The 25,178-nt window shown below is 42.9% G+C and overlaps 1 protein-coding gene across 2 annotated transcripts in view; it reads left to right on the forward strand.

Moving 5' to 3' along the window:
- The first annotated feature begins 1,543 nt into the window (after positions 1 to 1,543).
- LOC102796279 (nuclear factor of activated T-cells, cytoplasmic 1-like) overlaps positions 1,544 to 25,178 on the forward strand; it is a 60,170-nt gene continuing 36,535 nt past the window's right edge. The window contains exons 1-6 of one of the 2 annotated variants that reach the window (XM_006794865.3): positions 1,544 to 2,022; positions 5,701 to 6,802; positions 8,703 to 8,862; positions 17,323 to 17,525; positions 21,810 to 21,982; positions 22,936 to 23,076. In XM_006794865.3, coding sequence (XP_006794928.2) covers positions 1,902 to 2,022; positions 5,701 to 6,802; positions 8,703 to 8,862; positions 17,323 to 17,525; positions 21,810 to 21,982; positions 22,936 to 23,076 — 1,900 coding nt within the window. In that variant the 5' untranslated portion in view covers positions 1,544 to 1,901. Of the gene's footprint in view, positions 2,023 to 3,839; positions 4,023 to 5,700; positions 6,803 to 8,702; positions 8,863 to 17,322; positions 17,526 to 21,809; positions 21,983 to 22,935; positions 23,077 to 25,178 lie in introns of those variants that run through there. The other variant, XM_087848096.1, reaches the window with a different exon arrangement.

Genomic DNA, 25,178 nt, shown 5'->3' on the forward strand with positions numbered 1-25,178 from the left:
ACCAACATCGAGTCAAACATGCAACAAACACTGTGGAAAACATACTTTTCCTGCTCCATCAGTAAAGAAACCTTAGAGGAGAGTTCATCCAAGGCATTGCTAAGCATGCCCATGGCATCAACACACAGTGATATCACTATCCCATATGCACTCCTTGTCTTTACAATTGCTTAGATGCTTACATTGAAATGTCTAAGGCTTAAGCTTTAAAGTTATACATAATGAAGTTTGTGACTGCTTTGACAAACAGGTGGTTGTATCTGCCAGCTTTCTCTAAGACATCATCATCTTTCATCTTAGATGATTAGAGACGCTGAACTGGACACCTGGGTTGTGCTTACAAAGTCATTTGAAGGAGTTTTGGAAGAAATACCCGTGTAGTGTCCAGAGTGAAATTCTGCTGGCTATTATTTCATTTAAATGCAACCCCTGATTACTAGAGATTAAGAAGACATGGAAGTCAGAGATAACTGACCTAAAGTCTGTGACAGAATTTAGCAACAACGTCATTGTTGTTGCTAAATTCTGTGATTTAATGGTGGTGATTTAAATACAAAACTTTCACTGCTTTTTAATGAGAGGTGATTTACCCAGTAAACTCTCTGTACATTGCTTTGCTAAGTTCTGGTAGTTTTTATATAAAAAATGTCCCAACATTTACCACATGGTTCTTCTCAGCATAGCATCTATGAAATACAGTACCTATAAAATGAGTAATAATTTCAGAAGAATGTAATTTAAAGTAGTATGGGAAATAGTATGTATCAATGGTGCACTATAATATTTATCTATGTGGAAAATTATAATAAAGATTTTTTTTATAATATGGATTTTTTAAACAATGACTACTAAGCAGTGACCAGGTTACTGAGAAATACGTAGATAATAACTTGACTGCCAATGTAAATGGGAAAGGCCATAATAATCATATGAATATATATACAATATGATGTTTTGTTGCTGTAGGATACCCCCATCAACTCCACTACCCAAACTTAGGTAACATCTCACAAGTAAAGTAAGTTTATCCATAGAAAAACATGGGACAAAGACTGTGTGCCGTCATAACAGATAACAGTGAAGAACTACCCAATGTGGTTTGCTGATAAGAGGGGCTACAGTGGGATTTAAGTAAGAAAAAGAAGAAAACTTCTGAAATCCCTCGAAAACAATCTGAGCCTCCAGCAGCTGAAGGAAATGAATACTCGCTGCGATTGTTTTGTTGGCTAATTTTATCATAAAAATGTGAAGAACGGACCTCTTGTTGACACAACGTTAACCTTGTGTGTGGGCTTTCATTCTCTTTCACTCTCTCTCTCTCTCTCTCTCTCTCTCTCTCTCTCTCTCTCACACACACACACACACACACACACACACACACACACACACACACACACAAACACACACAGGCACACAAACACACACACACCACACCTCCCACCTCCTCCGCTGGGATCCCAGGATGAAAGACATCATCAGGCGGTCCAGGAGGTTGCAGAAGCCGGCAGCGTCAACCCTCAATGGGCGGCGCACTGACGGGAGGACGGAGGGTGTTTTCCAACTTTAAAAGCACAGGAGCCGGCCCCTCCGACAAACCGCTCTGCGTCACAGACCTGTGGACATTCTTTAAAACCTTCATTGGGTCGAAGAGAGCAAAACTCACCTCAACCAGCGTCCCTTTAGCAGCCGTACCTGCGCGGCTCTCCTAACCCCCTGCTCCCGTTTCCTTTGGTGCGCAGTCCATCGCCGTGTGGTTCAAAGTTGTACACTCGATTTCCAACGAGTCTTTTTGCGAAATATGCTCCTGTTTAGTCGTTTGTCTAGAGAATCAGTGGTGTTTTGAATACTCTCATTGCACATTACAGCCTCGCAGCCGGTGAAAGTTGCGCATCGCTTGTTGAATGCAGGATACCTTTTGCCTGAGCGTCACTTCCAAGTTCAGCTTTGGAGCAGCAACCGGCAAGGAGCGGGGACTCCAGTTACTTACTTCTCTCGCCGCCGATATGAAGTCTGCAGAAGAAGGTAAAGAACCCTACATGACTGCGCATCACCAGCACTGTACCCCTATATACATACATATATGTATACATATGTATTACCTCGCTTTAGCTGTTTTTTTATTTAAAGATGTATCGACACCAGGTGCTGCAGTTAATGCAAACTAATGGAGAGCGCATCAGGGCAAACTCGGGGTTAATCCTTCTGTGAGATAATATTACTGAGAGCTGTCACTGCATTATACCCTCATATTTTAAGAACTTAAAATAGTTTATAGACGTTTGCAAATTTATAGACGTCTTAAATTATTGTCTAAGCGTTTGTTTTGGTAAATATGTTTAATTATAACAAGCTAAAAATATCAAATTCTAAAGAAACGTTTTGGCCTTTTTGATGGTGTTACGATTTACCTCCCCTTGTTCTATTTTTAAAAAAACAACGCACAAAACAACACGCAAGTAATACACAAGCAGCAGATAAGCTCAGTTTACATGCACACCATTAAGTGTCTCCAGCTATCTTTGCAGGTGCTTCTCATTATGTGCAGTGAAATATGATGGGGGTTACGCTGTTGCTGTCACCTGCAGTCTTTGTTAAGATCTTCATGTCAATTTCTCTACTTTACTTCCTTTTAAAAAAAATAAATAAATAAATAAAAATTGAAATTTTTCTCCAAATGAGCCAAGTGAGATGTTAAAGTTCAGGGTCAGATAGCCCAGAGGCTGCTAAATATTATTTGCTTTCCCATGCAATCAAAAGCAAACTCTCTATTTATAGCTTTGTGATTCAGATTGAGAGGGCAAAATCTGATCACAAGTCACTTATAGCCTTAATTCATAGTGGTGATATCACTGGCTTTTGTTGGATTTCAGGAATTTAATTTTGTCTCTGAGGTTAGAGAGGGACGGGTGCGGGCGGTATTATTATTCAGTTCAGTCCCTTGATACTAAGCTTTATAATTTGTAACAGATGTGCGTGTATATACATGTGTTTGTGAGTAAGAGGGAGCACTGTGATCTGTGCATGCAGGGATGCTGGGGTAGCTTGCTTGACAAGGAGACGTGCTTAACCACACACAGCTCCAGCAGTGTGGCGAGGGCTGCTTTAGTGTCACACATAAACTCAGACACGCAGACACTCAAACGCGAGCACACAGATGCACACAAACACACACACACAGACCATGCTGGTGTTCTGCCATAGCTCATACTCAGCCATGTGCGATAAGTGGCCCCAGAGTTCTTAGTTCCAGAGGCTGCAGATGACTTTTGTGGGCGACCACCTATCTCTCTATGAGGTCCCGTCACTCTTAGCCCAGCCTAGACCACAATGCCTGCGGATAAACCCGTCCATTCTTTAGTCAGACTAGTTTGGTTGTAGGGAGAGAATGTGTTTTGATCACAATAGCATAATTGGAAAAAAATTGGGGAGTGCAAAGAGAGCACGCTATAATTTGTGTTTTCAAATTAAATCTGCTTGCACTGCATTTTCAGCACATTGCAAACAACCGGGGAGGCACTGCCTCTTGTTAGTGACTCATTTTGATTTCTCTTTTACTCGCTTCACCCCAACAAAATCTGATCTGCTTTCCCAATTTTGTTATTCGGCAGTTGTGATGCGTGTCACCCGGAAAAGCCAAGTTTCAAGATCATGCAGCAAACAAGAGTGAAAGCCCTAGTGTGTTTGAGTGGGTGTTAGAAGAAGTGAAGTGTGCTGCAGCGCAGTGCACTGATCACACACATTCAAAAGGAAGGGGGAAAAAAAAACAGCCGCAACTGTAAGCAAAGTCAGTCAGGCCTGAACTGAGGAGGTGTGTCACAAGGGCTAGAGTGGGCAGGAGATTATCATCTGTTCAAAGCAGAGAAAAAGAGCATCAGCGAAGACTGAGCTGAATGCTCACTCGCCCTTACTTTGAAAGACTACGATGAGTGGTGCAGAAATGAGTTTTCAGCATGAAGAGCAAGAGTTTGATTTCAATTACATTTTTGAGTACAGCCAAGGTGTCCAGAAGGAAGGGGAGAAAGGTGCGTACTGATCTGCTATTATGACATTGTAATTCTGTGAAGTAGGCTCTAAAGGGGTTTGACATTTAGCCTCTTCTAACCCCGTATAAAAAGTAACTTTTCCAAGTCTGTAGGTTTAGTGAATAAATGTGTCTTATAGTTTTCAAAAGGACGACTTCAATTTAGTTTGGGTGTTTGTCACAATACATGCACATCTCCTGGAATATTAAACATGTCCTCCGCACGTAGTGTTACTACCTCTGAAAATAGAGTCTCATAAGCTAATTTTACCTTGCCTACCCACATATTTTATGTTATGTGACAGATCTGTCATTTCATGTGATACGCAGTATTGTGGTTAACAAATATCGTATGGTTCAGAGAGGGGAATGCCCTTTGCTGGGTTTCAGACTGAATGGTTTTATTTCTGTAGCTATTTTTACCCTCTTTGACGTTATCAATAAAAGGCAGGCGTGAGGTTTACAACTGTTGACACAGCAGCCACCCGTGTCAAGGCTAAATGAAGAGGCATGCCTGCCTTCCAAGCTATCTGGGCTCTATATTGTTGCACTGGACGTGATTTCCTTGTGTACCTGCCTGCACTTGTCCTCTGTTTATGTGTGTACCGGTGGTGTATCTGTGTGTAGCGCAAAAGCAAACTCTCCTTGACTTAATCACATGCTCAGAGCGATGCGAGAGTGCTGTCAGTTTTCCACAGGGGAGGGCCTAATTCACTCAGTGAGTGATGCAATCAATCAAATAAAGCATCCATCAGTGCTGCTGGAGGAATTCCTGTAGAGTACATATGACAGCAGGGTGTGCCAAATAAAGCCTTAGATGAACTGATCAAACAAACAGAGTGGCTGCTCGACTTGCGACTACACAGCAGCCTCATACAGTAACCGCTTTGAGATGATTGCTAAGCTTCTCCAGATGTTTATAAAGAAGTGGGCTAGTCAGAATCTGAAAAACATACTGGGGAGATTTGTGTAGGGGTATTGTTCTTAAATGTGACCAGTTCTAGAAATTACATTCCCTCGCAGTTAGGCTATAGTTTTCTCCAAAATTACGTTTAGTCATATTGTGTTTCACAAATACATTTTTTTCTTCAACATGTTTTCTCAGTTTATTTTTTACCAAGAAGTTTTGCATTCATCCCTGTGGTATTTCAGAAGACTGGTTAACATTGCAAAACATGACAAATTCAATTCAATTCAATTTTATTTGTATAGCACCAAATCAAAACAACAGTCACCTCAAAGCTTTTAATATCATAAAGTAAAGACTCTGCAATAATAAAGAGAAATGCCAACAATCAGACAAACTCCTTTGAGCAAGCACTCGGCGACAGTGGGAAGGAAAAACTCCCCCTTTAGAGGAAGAAACCTCTGGGAGAAACAAACACGGAAAGCCTAAAAACAGTGACAACAGCAGCAGGGACAGACACAACTGAGAGGGAGCATGAATACATCAGAAATAGATTGTATAGATTGAAATGGAGGAGCTGAGGCAAAGGTGGCTTTGCAAAGTGACTTCACAGGCAGCTGCGACTTTATGCAAGATGAGGTAGTTTAAATAACATGTTCTATTTGAGATTTCCCAATAAGATGGGAATTAACTTAGCTATCCTCTGATTTGCTCTGGAAAGTAACACATATTTGTGATTCTCTGTTTCTTAAATATACTTCTTATTTTTCAGATGCATACAGCTACACACCAAACGTCAGCCTGTCTCTTCCTCTGGGTATGGGCAGCCCCTGTCTGGCCACTCAGTACCATACCTTACAGTCCAGTCCAGTCATCTCAGTTTCCTCTTGCCACCAGACGGGATACAGCAGTGACAATCATGCAGCATCAGGTTATTATCTGCCGCACAGCTTGAGACCCAATGGTGCTCCAGCCCTGGAAAGCCCCCGCATTGAGATCACTGCCTACAGCCAGTACCCTGAGGATGAGGTTGAAGAGAGCAGCAGTGAGGACCACATCGTCAAACGGGGGGTCAACTCCATTGTCACACTGACGCTCCCCAATGCAGAGGGGTACCGTGATCCCAGCTGCCTCAGCCCTGCCAGCAGCATTTCGTCACGCAGCTGCAACTCTGAGGCGTCGTCCTATGAGTCAGGGTTCTATAACTACGACAACTCCCCGCAGAACTCCCCCTGGCAGTCTCCCTGTGTTTCTCCCCGAGGATCATCCATGCTTCTGTCATGCCCACATGCCAGTGGCCCCGCAGGGTCCCCTCACAATTCACCATCCACCTCCCCTCAAATTGGAGCCGTGGCTGAGGAAGGCTGGCCGGCACAACCTCGTGGCTCTAGACCAAACTCCCCTTCCTACAGTGGAGGCGGTGGAGGCGGTGGAGGCAGCGGTGGCAGCATGGGGAAGAGAAAGTACAGCTTCAACGGCACCTCCTACCATCAAACGCCCTGCTCACCCAACCAGTCAGCGACACCCTCTCCCCATGGCTCCCCCAGGGTCAGCGTTACGGATGATAACTGGCTTGCCAACACCAACCAGTACACCAACTCTGCCATCGTGGCTGCAATCAATGCTCTAACCACAGATGGGGTGGTAGACATGGGGGAGGGAATCCCAGTCAAGACGCGGAAGACGATGCTGGACCACTCAGCCTCCATGAGTCTGAAGGTGGAACCTGGAGGCGAGGAGCTTGGTCCTGATGGAGACCTCTGCCACGAGGACTACCCCTCCCGCCTGGCCCTCAAGAAGGAGAGCTACTGTGGGGGGTTCCTGGATGTGCCTCAGCACCCATACTCCTGGTCTAAACCCAAGCCTTACCTCAGGTAGGCTGAACCAGCTCCTGCTGTCTCAAATAAATTTAGTAATTCTCTATCAAGTACAGTCTAAATGTTCAGAAATTGAAATAGCCAGCAATTTTGCCAAACGAAAATTGTCTACGTGTCTCTGCTTAAGACAGAATTATGATCCTAACGCTTGGTCAGGATTTTCTACATATTACTATTCATCACATTTCATCAATTCCATTTCTCCATTGTTCTCTTTTTCCCCACATTTATAATGTTTTTTATTTATTGTGAGAACAAGATGGTTTTAGTTTTTAATCTTCAAAAGGCAGAGATTCCAATTTACATGCCCTTCACTTCCAAAGGAGTTCCCTTTGAAGATCAGAACTATTTCATAAATCGTATTTCACATTGAGGAGTTGCCCAGCATGCATGTGCCGCCGTTGCCATCGCAACCCTCACACAAATATAACAACGAATACAGTCACACATGCACACACTCAGACAAATAGACTCTTGCAGTGAACAATAGTATTGATTTTTGTCAATTGGGCAAAGCGGGGTTTTTTTTCTTTTTGTTCCCTTGTGGTATTCCCCCCTCCCCCCCCCCCCCCCTCCCCCTTAAGCCAATAACACACTTTCCTGTCGGAAATCAAGTGTTTGATTAAGATACTGAGCAACAGGAAGCAATGGTGACAGGGCTGGCTGAAGGGGAAGCAGCCTGTGAGTTAATCAGCCGGCGCGCTCCACTGGTTTGTCGCGCCATCGGCCCATCTTTTCTCTGTGTAGCTAAAGTGATGTCATGCACTGAATAGGCAGATAAAGTCCTGCGGGGGGAAATCAGTTCATTTTGGGTCAACAAACAGCCCGCAAGTTCCACAAAGATGCCAGAGATTGGTTTCAGTCGAGCCACTCTTCAGGTCAGGGGTTTGCGTTTACCAGGCATCCGGCAAAGAGAAATATTGTCTTGCACATGTTTGTTTTGGTTTAGATATCTCCACGGTGTTCACATGGGAAGCTTTGACTCCCCATCAGGAGAACAATGATGTTGAGGGAGGCCAGCTGTAGCTCTGAGAAAGAGATATCATGCTCCCAGGCAAGGTGTGTGGCTGACCTTGTTCCATAACACCATTGTCTTCAACACCAGCTTTTTGTATTTTAGAATTTTACAGTTATCAATTTAAAATTGAATTATATATACATACATATATATCTATATATACATATGTGTGTGTGTGTGTGTGTGTGTGTTAAAAAAGCTGCCTGACTGCCAGGCGGTGAGAGATTTGTTTTTGTGCCCCAGAACTGTCTTTCCTCCCACTGTCACTTTCTTAACTCGCTGCGTCTTTTTCCACCTGCCACACCATAATGCAAAACATGCTGCGCTCTAACCGGGGCACATTTGTCTCTCATTTATTTTTCACAAAAAGAAAGAAAAAAAGGGGGGGAAAGCGGGGGCCACTAATTATTACCCAGACCCAAGGAATTACACGCAGTCGGGGGATGACTTCAATTGATTAGATTAGAGACCATGATGAAATGGAGAGGGCTCAAGCCAGTTGGATTACAACAAAGTGTCCCAATTTCAGGCTAATTTAAAGCAAGTTTAGTTTAGATTCAGACTTCTGGATCCTTGGAGGAAAAAAAAATATGGTAGTTCATACTTTGGCAAATTAGATGAAAACCAAAATAGAGAAAACAGAATGTACATAAAAAGACAATCATTTACCATATGTCTTCATTTATTTGTTCCAAGCAAAGTGGAAACGTATAACTCACTGTTCTTTCAGGAAAGAAAAAGCCAGACACTGGGGGTTTTAGCCCAGAAAGGCAAAATCTTTGGACCGTGTAAATGTGAATTCACTATCCTGTTGAAAGGTGGGAATGATACATAGCTTTATTCTCACCTAATAACAATCAATGTGTCATGTAATTACAGCCCATCTTTGCCAGCACTTGACTGGCAGCTTCCATCCTGCTCCGGCCCTTACAACCTACAGATAGAAGTGCAGCCAAAGTCCCACCACAGGGCCCATTATGAGACTGAGGGGAGCCGAGGAGCCGTGAAGGCCTTGTCTGGAGGACACCCTGTGGTACAGGTATGCTGCCAGCACTAATGTTCAAACAACAAATGCTGCTGCTGTGCACTTTTGTATTTACCCAGAGACAAAGTTAGCTTTGTAGTTTTAGACTGTGCAATAATTTGCTGTCATTACAGCATGAGAGGTAACAAGTGCATGCTGATTAACAGCAGTTTTCTATCCAACGCCAATCTGGTGACATGAATGTCTGGCTGTTGCTTATTTTATGACAGCATGTAGTCGCAGAGCAAAGTCAACACAGCCCTGACATTTCTTTCATTAGTCACAACATTGATGTTCGTTTGCTTTTTTTTTTTTTCTCTCTCTCGACGAAATCAGATTTGGTTGGTTAGACTGTGTTTAAATACAAACTACTGTATGCGACTGCTGCTCAAACCATCCAGAAATGATTAGCTACAGTAATCTTTTAATGCTGTTTTTGGCAAATCAGATTACAAATATTGGAATAATGAGTATGAGTTGAGCACAGTGCCTCTGTCTGTTAAGATTAAAATGGATCTATTATGATGACATTCAGCTCTAGACACCACTAAAATGGATTTGCAAGATTCACAGGCAGTGAACCCTGGTACGGCCCCCCAGTTTACTCAGTATATGAATCAAGCTGTTTTAGCTAACTTCCCTCTGCTTTTGACCTCCCATTCGCTGCCCGTTGTAAACAGAAGGCTTTGAAGAGCAGATGGATGGAGCTTCTGCACTTACAGATCATTTTATATGTCATTACACAACCAAAGAGTATAAAATGGCATTACAAATGAGGTCACTCTATTCTACACACAAACCACATGCACAGAGATAAAAAAATAATAATTAAATTTGTCTCCCCAGTCAGCTAGCTTAAAAAAATGCAGGCCTTTCTTGTAACTTCTGACAGCAGCTGTGCAGCACTTGCACATTGCAGGCTGTATATCTCAGCATTTTCTTGTATGCTGCGTTTTTAAATGTCCCCTAAAGCTGACAGTGAATCTGCTGCTGTAATAAGTCACTCTGACCAGCAGCGGTGCATGCTGACTGGAGGAGAACCATCGCCCCTCGCTATTGTATTTGGCAAACACTTAAGGAGCACACGTCAGTCTCACCAGCGGCACAGCACAGAGCTCCTTTCTCAGCTCCGCTGTCATCACGCTGTGCTGACATCTCAGTTTACACAAGGTGGGGATTTAGTCGTGTGTGCATGTCCTTAAGGTAAACTTGTCTTTGAAGCAGCTTATTTGCATTTAAACTATATCTATCCTACTAACTATATGAATATTTGCTGGCTCTGTCAGAGAAGGGATTGAATAGTTTTAGATGGCAGATAGCCTGCTTTCCATGCAGCTAGACTCTGCAAGCCTAAAAAAACACACAAAAAAAGTTCCTGGAACTATAAAGTTTAATTGGTGGTCCATCCTTAGCTTTAAATGTTGTTAGCGCCGCAGCTATTTTGTAAATAGATGTTGTCAGCACACCCTGGTCTGCACAATGTCAAATTCATTTGACAGCTGTTGGCGAATGTTGTGTTATAAAGACGCCTGTCAACCTGCAGGTTTTTTCTGTAAATACAGGTAATTATTCCCCTTCTTTACAAGCCTTTGAATATCAACATGCAGGTGAATCAACACTTTACCCCTCACAGTTCACTGTGCTACAGTAAGAGGCCCAGCAGACTCAGGCTCGTTTTGATTTCAGGTCACGACAATTTCTGACTTGCTCTCTCCCGGAGGCCGAATAGGAACTCATAAATAACACTCCTGAGTGTCTTTACACGTGGCCCTGTCAATATTCACGCTCATGATTTGATTCTGTTATTTAAAATCGCCAACATTCTGAGGATATTCCCAACCCTCGCTGAGCGCCCTGACCAAATATTAGATGAAAATACGATGACAGATGCTTTTCCATCACACCTGCTTGCTTGCTCACATACCTCACATTTTCTTTTCTTGGTGAGGAGTGATTTATGACCCCGATATTGCCTGTGCAGTCAATTGGGATATCTTGAGGGTTTCATAACAGTGGAAACCACTCCGAGCATGGCAATTGGCAGGAAGATGAATCTATGAGGATTAGGCAATCATGTGTACATGCTGGAGGGTAAAGGATAGAAGAAAAATGTGGTGTTTTTTTTGTTGTTGTTTTTTTAAAACCTGACTTTTTTACTCCTAAGCACTCCCTTTGTCTTTGTTGTGGTGATGTGAAGAAATTGTGTTGTTACAATCTCGGAGGATAGGGCGCGTGGTGTAGTCCCCAGTGCCCTGAGGTAATGAGTGGCAGGCACTGGATGGGTGAAGTGCAGTCAAGGAGAATGAGTCAATAATGACACAAGGGCACGAGTGTAGGAAGAAGCTAAGGCAGTGTGTGTGTGTGTGTGTGTGTGTGTGTGTGTGTGTGTGTGTGTGTGTGTGTGTGTGTGTGTGTGTGTGTGTTCTTCATGATTCTTGAGACTGGAGAGAAGGAAAGAGAAGGGGCAGAGGGAGTCACCAGGCAGCTGTGGCTTGGCTTGCCTGCCCCAAGAGATGCTCTGTATCCTGCTGATTAGGACCTGAGTAGCCCTGAGGTTGGCTAAGCATGACAGTGGTGCACGGGAGTCAGTACCCATCAGAGGCCACCTCCTCTTTCCATGCACCGGTGCCTCTCTGCCTCCCTGGTGGGCCCGAGGCTGTCACTCCCTGTGAACCGTTCATCCTTCAACCATCTCCCAAATCCACACCAGCAGGCCTACCTCGGTTAAAACCTAGCCATCTACAACTCTATTGTTTTTTTAGGTCATGGATGATCAGACACACGTGCTATGAGCAATCGTGACATGTGTATTGGAAAGCAGTTCTGGATGAATCCCCCACCCAAAAAAAAGAAAAGGAAAAACAGCAAGATGATGAAGAACATACAGGGATACACAGGTTCCACACTGACAAAGTACTCCGTAGAGAGAGCGGCTAATATACAGTGAAACCAAGACGCTCGTGTGCACATTTACTGCTGTCTTGTTTTTCCTTGACACACCGAGGTGTTTATGTGATGGGTGGTTGCACAGAGAATGGAAGGTCTTTGCTCCAGTCATACGCCAATGAAAATCCTGGCTTACCATGACTCCCTAGCCTTTCACCATTTGCACCAACTCGTCTCATCAATTTCCATTCCAAATCAAGGTCATCTATTCTGAAGTCAGACTCCAACCCTACCTCCTCTCCTCTGCATCTCCAGCCTTTTAACCCCCTCTCTCATCACCGGTCCACTCTGTGACCCCCGCTGCTGCTTTTCCACTTTACTTACTGCATCAGACCACAACACCATTAAGGGGATCTAGGGTACTCTAACAGTTCCTCTCACACTCTTCCAGACTTTCCCCCTTGCTTTACCACAGCTGTGTTTAATGTCTAAAGCCGTGCTCAGGAAAAACCAACAACTTGGTCTACCTTTACTTAAAATATAACCACAACACTGATTTATTTGGTTGTTTGTTTCTTCTTTTAACTGAGTAGACCATTCAAAAAAGACAACTGCAATTGTAAAGTTTTCATTGACAATAGAGTGACCGATCTAACATTAGTTCAGATCAAGATATTGCAACAGCTTTCAAGTTCAACCACAGACAGGAAAACAGACATCCGCCAGGCCCTTGGTAACAGCAAACAACACCTGTGGAGAATTAAACCTGTCCTGCAGCACACAGAGCAGAATTGCTTATGGCTAATTCATATAGAATAATCACTGGCCTTTAGGGCTTTCACCCCCCACACACATACAAGCACTTTCTCATTAAGTTTAAAGCAGTAACACACATGTTGTAATTTCAGGATGTGGCCATCATCCCTATTAACGTGTGCGTGACTTAATACTCATCTCTCTTCCTCTGCAACTTTATGTAATGCTCATCAAATTTGCAGTATATTTCCGCCATGATGACATGAAAGACTTAAGCAAACACGTGCTCGGGTTTTTCGCATGTGCGGTTTCACCTTGGGATCTGGTCCTTGCTGGCTGCGTAATGTCTCAAAAGAAGAACACCCTGATCTACAGCACTCCATACTGTAGCTGCTAATTGCTCATTAAATCTACCGCCGCCTTATGTTTGATATTCAAAAGGATTGGTGTACCCTGTAGTGCTGTTAGAGCTTAGTCAAGGCTATTATTTACTGCCCAAAGGGGCATTTATGCCACTCTCAAATTGTGGTTCTCCATCTGCAGGGCTTCCCTTGCACTGGTATTGGGCTGCCACTAATTACAAGTTAATAACAAGTGGAAAAAGTTGAGGGATGTGTACATCGTTTTCACTGGTTTGAGGTGACAACCAAACCGCAGATTTATGAGGTAAGATAAGAGTGGGTAATCTGGCTACTTAGGGGCATAGCAGTGATCTGTGCATCATCCTGCACAAATTTTCTGTAGGCTTTAATGATGGGTCTTATGAATGGCTGATAAAATCAAAATTTAAAAAAATGTTATTTGACATAAAATTTGGACCTTTAGTAGTCTAGACATGGGCCTGTGCTCAAAGCTACACCCTCAATACTCAAAGTATTAGTAAAAAAAATAAAAACTTTAAAGGATATAGCTGTTTGGTTGCTTATAAAAGTTGCAGCATGTGAAGCCATGGAAACAGTGCACATTAAAGGATTGCATATGTTGCGTTATGCATTCAATATGAGACACGGGAGACATTAGAGGGTCAGGGGGGCGATGGAGTAAAGTCTGGAAGGAGAGACAGCGTGGATGAGTGTACGTCTAATTGGGTACAGCAAAGGCTGGCTGGTGTGAGTGTGTCAGCACTTGACAGAGAGGAGAGCGTGATAATGGGAAAAAGCCTGCATCTGCTGTTGTAGTTCTCCTCCCCCCTCAACCCCTCCTCTGCTGCTTCCAGTTGTCTTCTCCCTCCCCCCCCCGATTCTCTGCGCCACGTGGACTTCTACGAGTCATGACATTTCTCCAGGCGGTGATGAAATCACCGCAGAGGGATAGAAGGCAGCCTTCGCTGCGGGGCCTGTGAAGTGTATTCACACTCAATTTCTAGCCAGGCCAGACAAATCTAATTTACCACCAAGTCATTATTAAACTTTAAATGTTCAAATCCCCACTTTGAATGGTTGCAGCAGCATTAAGAATGTCACTTTTACTAAAGAAGCTGGAGGATAAAATCCACTATGAAAAATACATTATATTTATTGGAATAAAAACACTCTCTGTCGCTATTTGATCACATGTGACTTTCATTGAGTGAAGCAAATAAGAAAATGGGGGGGGAGAAAGAAAAGAAATAAACTGGGGCTGTCTCCCAAGGACTAAAGCTTTCTGTATTGCTGATGGAGCTGAGAAGACCCAAAGGCAGATGGGAGCTGAATGGCGGTGAGCACCCAGAATGTGCCCTCCTCTTCTCTATTTATCATCACAACTGACCTAGACAATACAGCTGCACACTATTATGCAATTAATGCCTCAGCTGCCATGGTCGCGATGTTTTACTTGAGCGTCGGCTCAGAAATCGGTTCATACAACAAGCTGACACAGTGGCAAAAGCTGGCACCGGGAACAACTGCCTCAATGTAAGACTGGTTTCAGTGAATGATCTCAAAATAAACATATAGTGAGCGTTCAGCCCGATGGGCCATATTTTACAGCAAGAAGAAGCTCATCTGGTCAAAATTAGTGTCTCTCTAACAGACAGCGTCAGACACAAATGCAAAGCTGAGGTCGCAGGTGTTTAAGTTCTGTCTACACAGTCTTGACTCCCCCTGTCTTAATTCCCACTTTGAGAATAAAATGAAGAAGTGAATTTTTCACTGTGCGTGTGGCGTGCAGTTGAGGGAGCATCGCAGGAGTTTAGCAGAGGTGAAGTAGTGGGATGGGGGGAGACTGTAGCGAGAGGGTCAGGGGAGCACATATGGTAAAGGAATTGAGTGAGGTCGCTCAGGGGGGATCACGCTGCCTTCGTTTGCTGCTGGGAAGAGCAGCGTCACCGCGAGGACTACCTGACCTCATTAATCACTTCCTCCTTTTGAGCGAGGATGCCGCCGCCATTGCCGTGCGCCACAGCAGGATGAGAGGAGCGAGAACCTCCTCTACCTCCTGCTTCTTTTGTGGCCCTCGCCACGTGGCGGCTGAGGTAATGTTTTGGAGGTCAAAGAGAAATCCAAAGAAGTCCATCGCCGCAGATGACACGGGTTTGTAGTGCGACTGCCAGCGTTTTATTAAATCACAAGGCAACGTCATGCAATTTAACGCTCCGATGTTTCAGATTTGTACCTCATGCTCCACCGTGGCCCTCCTCTGATTCAATGCGCCCGTAACTGGTAGCATGTGTGGCTATGGATAATTACTTCTGGTGACACCATAAGTAAAATATAACAAGGGAACAGCGTCTGCCGGTGAGATCACTCTATAGATGAAGTGGTCCCTTGAGATGCCAAGACTTCAAGAAGCTCCTGACCTCGGCCTAACTCACTGATGACTAGCATGTGTGACTAGCTCCAGGTCAAGACAGCTGCTAGAGACACTATGGGGAGCTCAAAAGAAAAAATATGATGGTTGGAACTGGAGATGAATGACAGCCTTAGTCTTACCACTCCCTCTGCACTCCCTCGATATCTGAATCAAAGACCGAGCCAGATAACCACCGGTGCTTAGGTTATTGAAGCATATGGATATATAATCTACTCCCGTGACTGGTCATATTCTATTCCCATTCAAGATAATTAATAATGAAAATTGTGTAACCACAAAGAGCACATCCTCTGCCTTGTCTTGCATCCAGCAGAGCTGTCATCAAGTGCCGACCAAGGCCATTTAATCCTTGTCTTTATTATGAGACCAAATGACTTTTGATTCTGTATCCAGACAAATCTGCTCTCAAATCAAAGGCCTTAGGTGTCAATGACACTGTGGTACTAATTTCCACAGACACCCAATCAGGTTCAGAATAACTTTCCAGTCTTATACCAGTCTTGCTCTTCTTTACACCACCCCCACCCCCCCAATTCCTGCCTGCCCTCTCAAAGGTAATTATAAACCCATTAATCAGATTATGTCATAGGTTACATGTGGTCTTCATTTCATTATATGACTCAGTCTGTTAGATAAACAACAGGGGTCTTTTATTCCATTTGACGTTACCACTGTTTTCACTCGGATGGAGCTCAAACAAAATTGGTCTGAAGCGGTGCACTGGAGTAATTGACCAATTTGTGGGATTTTTCAGATGGTCATGGCTTGTTGAGCCTTGGTCTTAAGTAACTGATCCCTCACAGTAAACGTCACATGCGGTCAAGTAGCCACCTGGGTGGATCTGTGGAGGTCCACCCGATCAGAAGTTAGGCTTTTTGGGGTTTTATGTATACCAGATGGATTCAGCGGCTTCTTGATAGTGTTTAGGTTTGGAGAGATTTCTAAGCCATAGGAACAATTTGCATTACAAAGAGAAACTATATCCTGGGAGGTCTATGGTGTTAAGACTCGGCCACGCTAGAAATAACTTGGTTAGTGGATTATTCTGGTCAGAAATCATTCACAAAGTATCAGTTGCCCTTCACCACATCTTGGAATTTAAAGCATTGCCTGCATTTGAATGTTTTTGAGCCATTACACACTTGGTTAAATGATCGAATGATGTTACTTTAGACACAGACAGAAAATTATACCGGGACATTGAATTTAAATTGACAGTTACAGTTTATATTTGAAGTACATTTAAACCCAAATTCAACAGTGTGCACAGGCATGGATTATTTTTCCTTTTTTTTTGAAGATTTGATCTTTTTATTAGCTAAGCAGTAGCGGCTAATGGCAGGCTGCTAGAGGAAGTGGTAGTTGTTTGAAGTGGTGGTTCTGATACAGGAGTCTCTTTCATCACAGTGGGACACAGTCTGCGCGCTTTAATGGAAATCATAATGCATGTTCATAACTGCCCAAAGGTAAAGGGGCTGGAACACGTCTGCACTCCCTGCTTCATGAGCATTCAGGCGTAAAGTTTTAATAAGTTTAATAGCTAACTGTGTGTTGATAATCGTCACAGAAAAACCATTGATTTGTACTGTTTATTTATTTATTTTGAACAGTTTAAGTAAGAGTTTGAGTTTTGATTTCATCTATTTAATGCCCTCCGTTATACTGGAAACATTTTCCCAGTCATCTCCTTAAGTATCAGCTGTGAAACTTTTATCAGTCTTTGTCTCTGTGTTTCCTGCTCAAACACCCAGAAACATTAAAAAAATCTTTTGATTTCTCTTTCTAAAGGAATGTAGAAAAGAACTCAGAAAAGAACAGCAGACCACTGAGAGAGAGCCTCCAATCCAACCAGAAAAAAACAAACAATGAAAAAGAGCTCATGTTCACAGCTCTTCTGCCTGGTCATAGCTATCAATAAAGGTTCCTTTAACAGTTGCTAATGTGCGTCCAGTCTCGATTTCCTAAATGAGGGGTTGCCTGAGATGGAGGTCTTAAAACCTGATGTTGCCTCTTACCTGGGTCTCTTTGTTCTCTTGCCAGCTTTATGGCTACATGGAAAGCGAGCCGCTCACCCTGCAGCTGTTCATAGGGACCGCAGACGACCGCCTCCTGCGACCACATGCCTTCTACCAGGTCCACCGCATCACGGGCAAAACCGTCTCCACCGCCAGCCATGAAGTCATGCAATCCAACACCAAAATTCTGGAGATCCCTCTGCTGCCTGAGAATAACATGAGAGCTATGTGAGTGCTATCCACGCTTTCTTCCATTAACTTCAAAACACAAGCAGAAATGTGCACAATCTTTTTCTTTCTGCACCTTTCTCTTTGTTATATCTCTATAGGATGAGGATGCTTAATGATAAATATTCTTGAGCTTTCACTTCAAAACAGGCCTTCAAATTTGAGTTCCATGCCTTTACCCCAAGAGATGCACACATGTTAAAGAAAAAGCAAGCGCCGAGTTCATGGGTGCTTTAATTCGGCCCAGTGTGGATATGGCCAGTTTTAGGCTTGCATTTGGAGTGCCGTTATCCACCAGAATAATGTGGTCCCGTTACACTTGGCTTGGTCAACATATTCCACCGAGACAAATATATGAGGCAAATTAGAACATCCCAACTGAACTAACAAGTCTGGTGAAAAGAATGATTTGGGCTTGGAGGGCAATTAGTCACATTCATGTAGCCTGCAGTACCCGAAGCAAACAGTAACTTTATTGGCCTGTTTGTATTAAGAAAGTCCATAACTGCCAATTCTGATACCAATTTAGCAATGTCAACTACTAAAATAAGCAATTTTAAAATTAGAAATGTATTTTGTATTGTTAGTTTTGTATTTTCAATTGTTCCTTGACCGCTGGCTGGCTGGTGTGCACAATGAAAAAAAAAAAAAAAAACCCAACAAAATGGATCCAACCATCATGGAAGCCACTTTATGCACACCTGTGTTTTTCTAATGGGTCAGAAAGTCTTCTGAAAAGTCAACATCGTCATTTGCTGGACAGCAGTGGCCGTCTGCTGCACCATTACCAAACAGAAACTTCTGGGACAGAGCTATGTCAGTGTCATTCGTGAAGCAGCTGGCGCAACAGTAGACCGGTCATCTTATATTTTAGTCGTTTTACACTGTAAAAAGTTCATAAAATGGTTTCTTTTTATGAAATTAAACTGGACATAACTTCATGTGTCACATATCACATATGTCACATAAACAGTGTAGCCAAGAGATAAAGAACAAATAGCTTTTTTTAAATGACAAAAAGTGTCATAAGTGTCTGACCTCAATGTTGAGACTCAAGGACAAAGTTTTGCTGTACTTGCCTACTAAGTCCACGAGGTTTTGGGGCAACGCAGGATTTCTAGAGAAAGTCTGGAGGCTGTTAAAGAAAAAAGAAAAAAGATGGATGATGAACTAATCTTGACACTGAAGGGGAAAAGATAGGCCTAATCTAACATTGGTAAATAATAGAAAGTTGTTAGCTTTAGCATGGTGGCATGATGATGATGAATTCCAAATATGCTTTCATCACATCTGATCAAAAGTTTCAAACCCAAAATAGCGTGAAACATGTTTTAGAGTCAAGTCAAAATAAAGTAAGAGAGGGTTTAGTGATTAGGACTTACAGTGGAGACCAGGATTAAGTCTTTGTCGCCGAGCTGCTGGATGATACGAGCAAGGCAAGTTTAAATAGTTTACTGCAGGTAACTTCTACCATCTGTACTGATTAACATAAAAACGGGGACCACTGTCTAAAATTCTGTGCTGCAGGTGGACCAAATTTACAGCTTAACTCAGCATAGAAGAAGCACTGAATGAAACAAAAAAAAGTAATCACCTATTTATTCATAGCATTAAAAAATCGATGTTTTTGATGTAGTTTTAAATGTAAACTTGCTCCATCTTAAGGAGCAGAGCATCTGTTTTCTAGGGCTGAAAAGTCAGGCTCGGGTTCTGTCTTCCTCCCTCTAGACTTTCAGTAAGCCAACGGCTCTGCTCTGCAGTGTATCCAGGCAGTAGCTCCTGTCCTGGGGCTCCGTTTAGACTAGGCAGCAGTGAATTTGTTGGACTGTGGCCCAGAGCTGTGTGTTGTTGGTAAAGCCACTGTATCTTAGCACAGGTTACATAAGGCAATTACCTCTTACTGTTTATTCGTCACCATTTAGACTTTAAGTGCATATGTGTTTTTAAATGAAAAGCCTATAGGTGATGCATCTCTATGACACAGTTTCATGTTTGTATAAATGTTGGGGATCATGAAGATTTATGGGACATGAGAGTTTCCTGACCGGACAGTGGCCCTCTTTGGCGAAGCGTAGATGATTTTAACATTTGTATTACATTACAATATCATTTCCAACAATTCCTCAATATCCTTCATATTGTAACATATTAAAGCATACTGTTGGCCTGTTTTGCTTAATGTGTCCCCTAGGCTATGATTTTATACCAAACCAAACGTTCAAGAGGAAGTTTTTTTTTTCTCTCTTTTTATCGTCAGCGCACAAGAAGAGGAGTTAAAGTTTTGTATTTCTTCCTGACTATCTAAACAGTGAAAGATGGAGAAAAGTCTTTAACTGTCTCTCTCCACCAAGCTGTTAAAAAGTTGCCTTGATAATGCAGAATCCATCTCGCTGTGCACACGCCAGTTATCATTTGTGTGGGATGCAGACACTCAAGAGCTGCAGTCAAACTTTCAGAAAGCTTCAATCTGTTTTTTTCCCTTTCCGCTTCTAAGATGTTTTATCTTCAAGCACACCAACCACCTCTGCAGATTCTAACTACTATAACCTAATAAGCGAGAAAGCATTCATAAGAGGATGACGGTTATGACTAGAGTAATTTTATTATGCCCATCATCTTGCTCTTGTTTAAAACCACAGACTGGTGGCATATTAGTAGAAAGCTGTGAAACCTTGACTCGCGCTGAGTGGATCTGTGGTGGTTTTCATATGCTGTCATTTGGTCATCTTGTCTGCTAAAAGGGAATGGTTCATTTGAGTGATCGCCTTTAATTCTATAATGCAGTGTTTCTCTCCTGATGAAAATGGTGCGTTTAACGTCTCAGTCCCTGGTAGATAAGGGCTCACTGAATAGTTTGATGAGCTTGAAACTGATTTAGGTCGTATGCTACAGCTTTTTTTATTTATTTTTTGCCGTCACTACATCTTGACCTAGTTACAGATCTGGATCTAGTAAATTTGGGCAAAACATCAAGTTTGTATGTTGATAATCCCTGTGGAATTGTAGGCTATGACTAATATTTGCAGTCCCCCCGCTCTTTCTTACCATGCTATCTGCAACCACTGCAGGATTTTTCATAGAAACAAGGTTTCTACTGCCACAAGGGTTTGTTTAAAATCCAAAAGATTTGGTTTAACATATTTTAACTCTGTCTAATATGTTTGGGTTTGTTATCTTCTTTTTCCTCAGTGTCAGTCGATCATTTCATCTAGATTTCCATAGGTTGGTTAGCAGACATACGTCATCCTAAGTTTCTGATAGTGCAAAAATGTCATCATATGTTATGTTAAAGTGCAAGATAGTTAGAACACCAAAACACCAATCCTTTATGTTGCTCGTTTTTCAGTGCTGATAAGCAGCGGGTAGTCAGCATGCCTGTATCTGTTATTTTTCTTTTCTTTGAATTGTACAAACCAAAGTCAAGGGAAAAATGGATTGGTATAAAACCTGACATTTACCATGTTCCAGGAATCGCTCCCAAAAAGCTACCATGTAAAATAATTTAAATGCCAAACCATATCCCATCTGTATTCTCTCACTTTTTACCAGCCACACTAGTTTTATGTAAATTTATGAAAGGCCATGCCTGCGAATGAATGCCCTTTTTCCACTAAGAAAAGGGAAAGAAACTCTACACCTTTACCTCCCAAATTGTGAAATGAAATAAATAAAGAGAGACAGCTAAAAAAGGGGGCTATTAGCACATGTGGCAATGATTAACAGCGGTTTTAAACCCAAAACTCATGAAGTGAATGGTGCGAACGGACAAGGCAGGCTTGGTGTACTCCTACAGAACGTGTGTGATACTGGTGCGCTCAGTCCAGATTTCTCTGAATACTTGGACCACTCTGGCCATTTAAAACCGTGATGCAAACTCATTAATGTCCAACTTTTCCTTTGATGACATGCTGGATTAATAATGACACGGTCATGCTCCGATAAACTTCCAGTGCATGATCTGTAACACCAGTGGGGACTTCACTGCTGGTCCCGATGCGTAGCAGCTATTTTCGATTTCACAGCCAAGAGTAAATCAGATAGGCTCCTGTTTCAACCCTTGGTCGCACTTTTCCATGCTTTTGCATCCCGTTGAAAGCTACCCTCTGTGACTCAGGGTGTGGAACAGAAGAGAAAGAAATCGGTGCTTTCTTGAAATGCTGTAATAGAAATTGTTCTGGCTTGGAAAAAGTAAACAGTGAACTTCACCTTTCCGTCACCTTTGCCTGTGTAATGTTGTCTCGGGGATATAGTCTTCAATTGTGCGTGTGCTTTTCTCCGTTCTAGAATTGATTGTGCGGGAATCCTGAAGCTGCGAAATTCAGACATTGAGCTTCGCAAAGGGGAAACGGACATCGGACGTAAAAACACACGTGTGAGGCTTGTGTTTCGCGTGCACATCAACCAACCCAATGGCAGGACCGTGTCCCTACAGGCCACTTCGAACCCCATTGAATGCTGTAAGTCTTACACACACACACACACACACACGCACAGAAATAAACACAAAACCTGGCATGTCTTTTCTGTTGGCTTTGCACTCGGGTGGCATCTATTGTTGTAGTCCAATAAAGTGAGCTACTATTTTATTGCCTACTGGAGCAAATTCAGTGCATCTGCACCCAATAAGCTTTATTTGATCAAAGGTCTTTGCCAAAGCAATAGATGCATTGTGCACGATGCCAAACACACGTGCTATCTATCTTAAATTCACATTTTACGACTGAATGCACAAGTTATTTTGGTAACACTACCCCATTAGCGCAGGTTTCACAAAGGTCGTTTGCCAGCCCCACTTTTTGGCACGGTTGAGTGAGCACATTGAAAGAAACCTCTGTTCTCTTTGTCATTCATTTGTGTATGAGGGGTGTGATGTTATTTGCGCCCAAGGAAGCCAGTTAGACTCAGATTGTGAGACAGAGCTTGCGTTATAGTTTATGGTCCAAAGTGGAGGTTAATGTGAGTTGGTGCATCATATTTAAATGTGAAGTTTAAAGTTATTTAAAGGGCAGATTTATAAATAAGATCCACAGATGCAAGGTGATACTGTATATCTATACGGCTGTGAATGTGGTGACCGAATTCTACAGGTCAGAGGTGACTTGCTGGCATCACTTCATGCAAAGCAGAGGCAGGTGGTTGGCCATAACAACCATGAAAATATTGTTTTGATCATCTGTGCGCCTTTTTTTCAATGTCATTTAAAGAGCAGCTGTTGGCTGCAAACCTCTTTGCTAGGGGGTCATGAAATCATCATAATAAAGTTGATAAGCCTGTTTCCCTAACCAAGAACTGCTGTTTCACTGGCTGTGAGCTGGCCTTGTGCTTCCCGGGGTAGCTGGGGATCAGGCGGTGTATTAGTGTAATCTTGCGCACCATTTTGAAACCTGTGTTTGTTTGTTTCTTTCAACAGCCCAGCGTTCGGCTCAAGAGCTTCCCTTGGTCGAGAAGCAAAGTATGGACAGTTGCCCTGCCACGGGAGGCAAAATGATACTTCTAAACGGACTCAACTTCCTGCCCGAGTCCAAGGTGGTATTCGTGGAGAAGGCCCAGGGTAAGCTGCAGTCACCGGGCCATGTTTACCGCATTTCAATTTCCCTTTTTAATACCCCTTTCTTTTCTTTCTCCCCCACTCTCGTCAGTTGCATTTTCTTAGTCTCTCCTCCCGTCAAAATAGAGCAAGACTTGCCAGCGAGCCACATGTGGTGTGCATTAGGCCACTATATTTTTAACCAAAGCGTATTTACATTTGCTGAAGTTTCCATTGCCTGTTCAGCGGCGCTCGCCACAAGTTAAGGAATGAATCACAACCAGGGCATGTGCAACGTCTCTTTCTCTCACTTTCCCTCTTTCCCTCGCTATCCGTACCTCCCTGACTCCCCCTGCTTTCGACAGTTAACCCTTTCGCTCGCTTGCTTTCCGTCACTCTTTCTTCCGCCCTGTTCTGCCAGACGCTCACCCTGGCCGGCTGTCGGAAACCATTTCTTTCTTTTTCTTTTTCTTTTTTTTTGGTCTAAACTTTTTGGCCATATGTTTCTCCCCTGTGTGGGTGGGTGGGTTGTGAAAGTAGAAACACTAGTGATCAGGTTTTCAGTTTGAATAATGATTGTGATCATTTCCTTGATTGCACCCAATAAATCAAAACAAAGGTCAAGCGCAGTAGTAGCTCTGAAGTCAGCTGAAGCACGACGTGACTGCTGCCGCTGCTGCTGCTGAGCAACACACGAACTAAGACAAGGGAGCAACATAAACAAAGTTGTGAGAATGAGATAATTGTGTCTTCCAGCTCATTAACCATGAATTTCAAAATTGCTGAAGATTATCACACTTAATCCACACTTTCCAAAACACTTCACACTTCTGCCGTAAAAGTTAGCAAGTGGTCAGTGAACGCAGAAATAAAAAGTGAATCCTTTATTTACTTATTTTCCTCAGAAAGGTTATAAAAATAAAATTCAGTCTCAAAATTGGAAGGAAGAAAGATTTCGTTACTCTTCACTGCATGGATCTCTCCCTACTTGCCCCTAGCTTGTTTGAATGGTCTACTCTTAAGGACCTAAGGGCTTAAGGAGGAAGCAGCAATGGGTTAAGGAGAGGTGGATGAACTTGGTAATTTGGGGTATCCCTTCTCCTGGTTTTAGTTAGTCATGGAGGGGTGTGGGGGATCCCTTGAAGAGGAAAGCCCATACATGCACACCTTTTGCCTTCTTGGTAGTATTTCCGTTCTTTCCCCACTCTCTTTACCTTGATATTCTGTTTCCTTCTTTTCCTCTGTTCTCCTTCATCCCTCATTTTTTCTCACCTCTATCCCCGATACCCGCTAAAGACATTAGGAGCTGTGGAGCTCTACGCTAGCGGGATCTCTGGGCTCGTGGCTGCCATTGACATCTCGGTGGTTTGTTTTCCGTCTCTGTGGTGTCCAGAAGGGAGAAAGAGAGAGAGAGAGATCGAAAGGGAGGTTGTCTGTCTACTACTTAGTCTGCTTTTATGTGAACTTTAATGACCCACCATTTCCAGGGTCTCCTAAGTCAAGAAGCCCATTACAGAAAGACCTACACACCCTAAACACACGTGCGCACGCAGGAACACACACATCACTCACTAATGGCAACTATGGACGAGCAACTATGAGCACGGAAAAATACTTATGTCCTAAATATACTGCAAAAGATTGTCCTTTGGCATTTTAATCAGAGAATCCTGGTGTTTCGTGAAGTTTTAGACTTGTTGATTTAGAAGGGCCAAACTGGGATGAGGAAAAAAGAAACCAATAAAATTATAATTATATTACAGAATTATTCTATAACTTTGGTTTTATTTTCCTCTGGAAAAGTTCATGACTAAATGCATCCATGAAATACAGAGCATCGCGCCGCAATAATTACCACTCGCAGACATGTGCTTACACAGTCATGCGTACGTACAGCCAAGGCCTTTGTGTGGCACAACACCAATCACTGATTTTGCCTCAGTGGTGACAGCCATTACTGTTGCTTCCATCAGAGGTCAGGACGGCTGCTCACTCTCCAAAATTGACTCCAATAAACACCTTCAAGAAAATTCCACAAATCCTAAGGAGCAACAGGCTGCTTTAGGACGACTAATCCAACTTGTGTGAATAACTGTGTACAGTCAAAATCCTCCAAGTGGAGTGAG

The sequence above is a fragment of the Neolamprologus brichardi genome, chromosome 11 (genome assembly GCF_056152115.1).
Source record: "Neolamprologus brichardi isolate AB-2024 chromosome 11, ASM5615211v1, whole genome shotgun sequence".
Lineage (NCBI taxonomy): Eukaryota > Metazoa > Chordata > Actinopteri > Cichliformes > Cichlidae > Neolamprologus > Neolamprologus brichardi.